Genomic DNA, 1129 nt, shown 5'->3' with positions numbered 1-1129 from the left:
ACTAGTGACAGACTTGTCTTCTAATTGTTTTATTTTCGCCCTAAAAATGTTCATTGGACGCCGAGGGATGCCGAAGAAGATATACAGCGACGACGCCACCAATTTCGTCGGCGCCGACCGCAAGCTGCGCGAGCTGAGAGACGCGTTCCTAGCCCATCAACCAGAGGTAGAGAAATACGCGGCGACCGAAGGATTCAGCTTCGACTTTATACCACCCAGGGCGCCGCACTTCGGCGGGTTGTGGGAAGCGGCAGTGAAGTCCACCAAACACCTTCTCGTGCGCGCAATCGGCAACGCGCTGCTCATCGCCGAAGAACTGCAAACGCTGCTCGCGGAAATAGAGGCGATTCTGAACTCTCGGCCACTCACACCAATGAGCCAGGACCCCAACGACGGCGAGGCGCTAATACCAGCGCATCTGCTAATTGGATGCCCACTGCGGGCGCTACCACCAGCGCAGGTACCAACGGACCCAATGCGTTGCTGCGACAGATGGCAACTTGTTTGCTGTCTTAAGCAACATTTTTGGCGACAGTGGTCCAAGAATTACCTCACGGGCCTTCAGGAGCGCAACAAATGGCTCTACCCGCAGCGCAATCTGCAGCTCAACGACCTCGTCCTGGTTCAGGAGGACAATATCCCAACTCAGCAGTGGGTGCTCGGCCGCTCGCCGCAATCGTTCCAGAGCTAGACGGCAAGGTTCGAGTCGCAGACGTCGTAACCAAAGCGGGCGTAACTAAGCGCCCAATTCACAAACTCGCGCACTACCCGTTGAAGTTGAAGGATCCTGATCCTGTCAAGGTGGCCGGTGTTGCGCCAGATTTTCTAGTTTTGAATTCCTAATTGAAAATGAGTTATTAACATAAATATATTTCGAAATTAAATTATTATACTTACCTCACTTACTAAATAAACCTATTGTCTAACATACTTACCACTTACATACATATTTACCCGATTTATATTCAACTACCTATTTGCTCTATACTTACCTTATTTACATATTTCTACATGCATACTTACATTATTATTGTACATAATTTCTTAAAGCCGTTGAACTCATATACTTGTTATGTACATAATAACAACTACCCTAAGCCGTTAGTTTTAAGTCGTAGGCTAAGTGAGA

At 48.3% G+C, this 1129-nt stretch overlaps 1 protein-coding gene across 1 annotated transcript; it reads left to right on the top strand.

Annotated features, from left to right (window-relative positions):
• Positions 1 to 1118, top strand: LOC118732844 (the record flags this gene model as incomplete). The annotated part of the gene is given in 1 exon segment (XM_036461950.1): positions 1 to 1118. A coding segment is annotated over 1 exon segment (691 nt), but the record flags the coding sequence as incomplete, so codon positions are not given.
• Positions 1119 to 1129: the final 11 nt, after the last annotated feature.

Source organism: Rhagoletis pomonella, unplaced genomic scaffold, assembly GCF_013731165.1.
Source record: "Rhagoletis pomonella isolate Grant_MI unplaced genomic scaffold, Rhpom_1.0 Rhpom_scaffold_30357, whole genome shotgun sequence".
NCBI lineage: Eukaryota > Metazoa > Arthropoda > Insecta > Diptera > Tephritidae > Rhagoletis > Rhagoletis pomonella.
The sequence above is the reverse complement of the archived record's forward strand: the minus strand, read 5'-3'. Positions and strand labels throughout refer to the sequence as shown.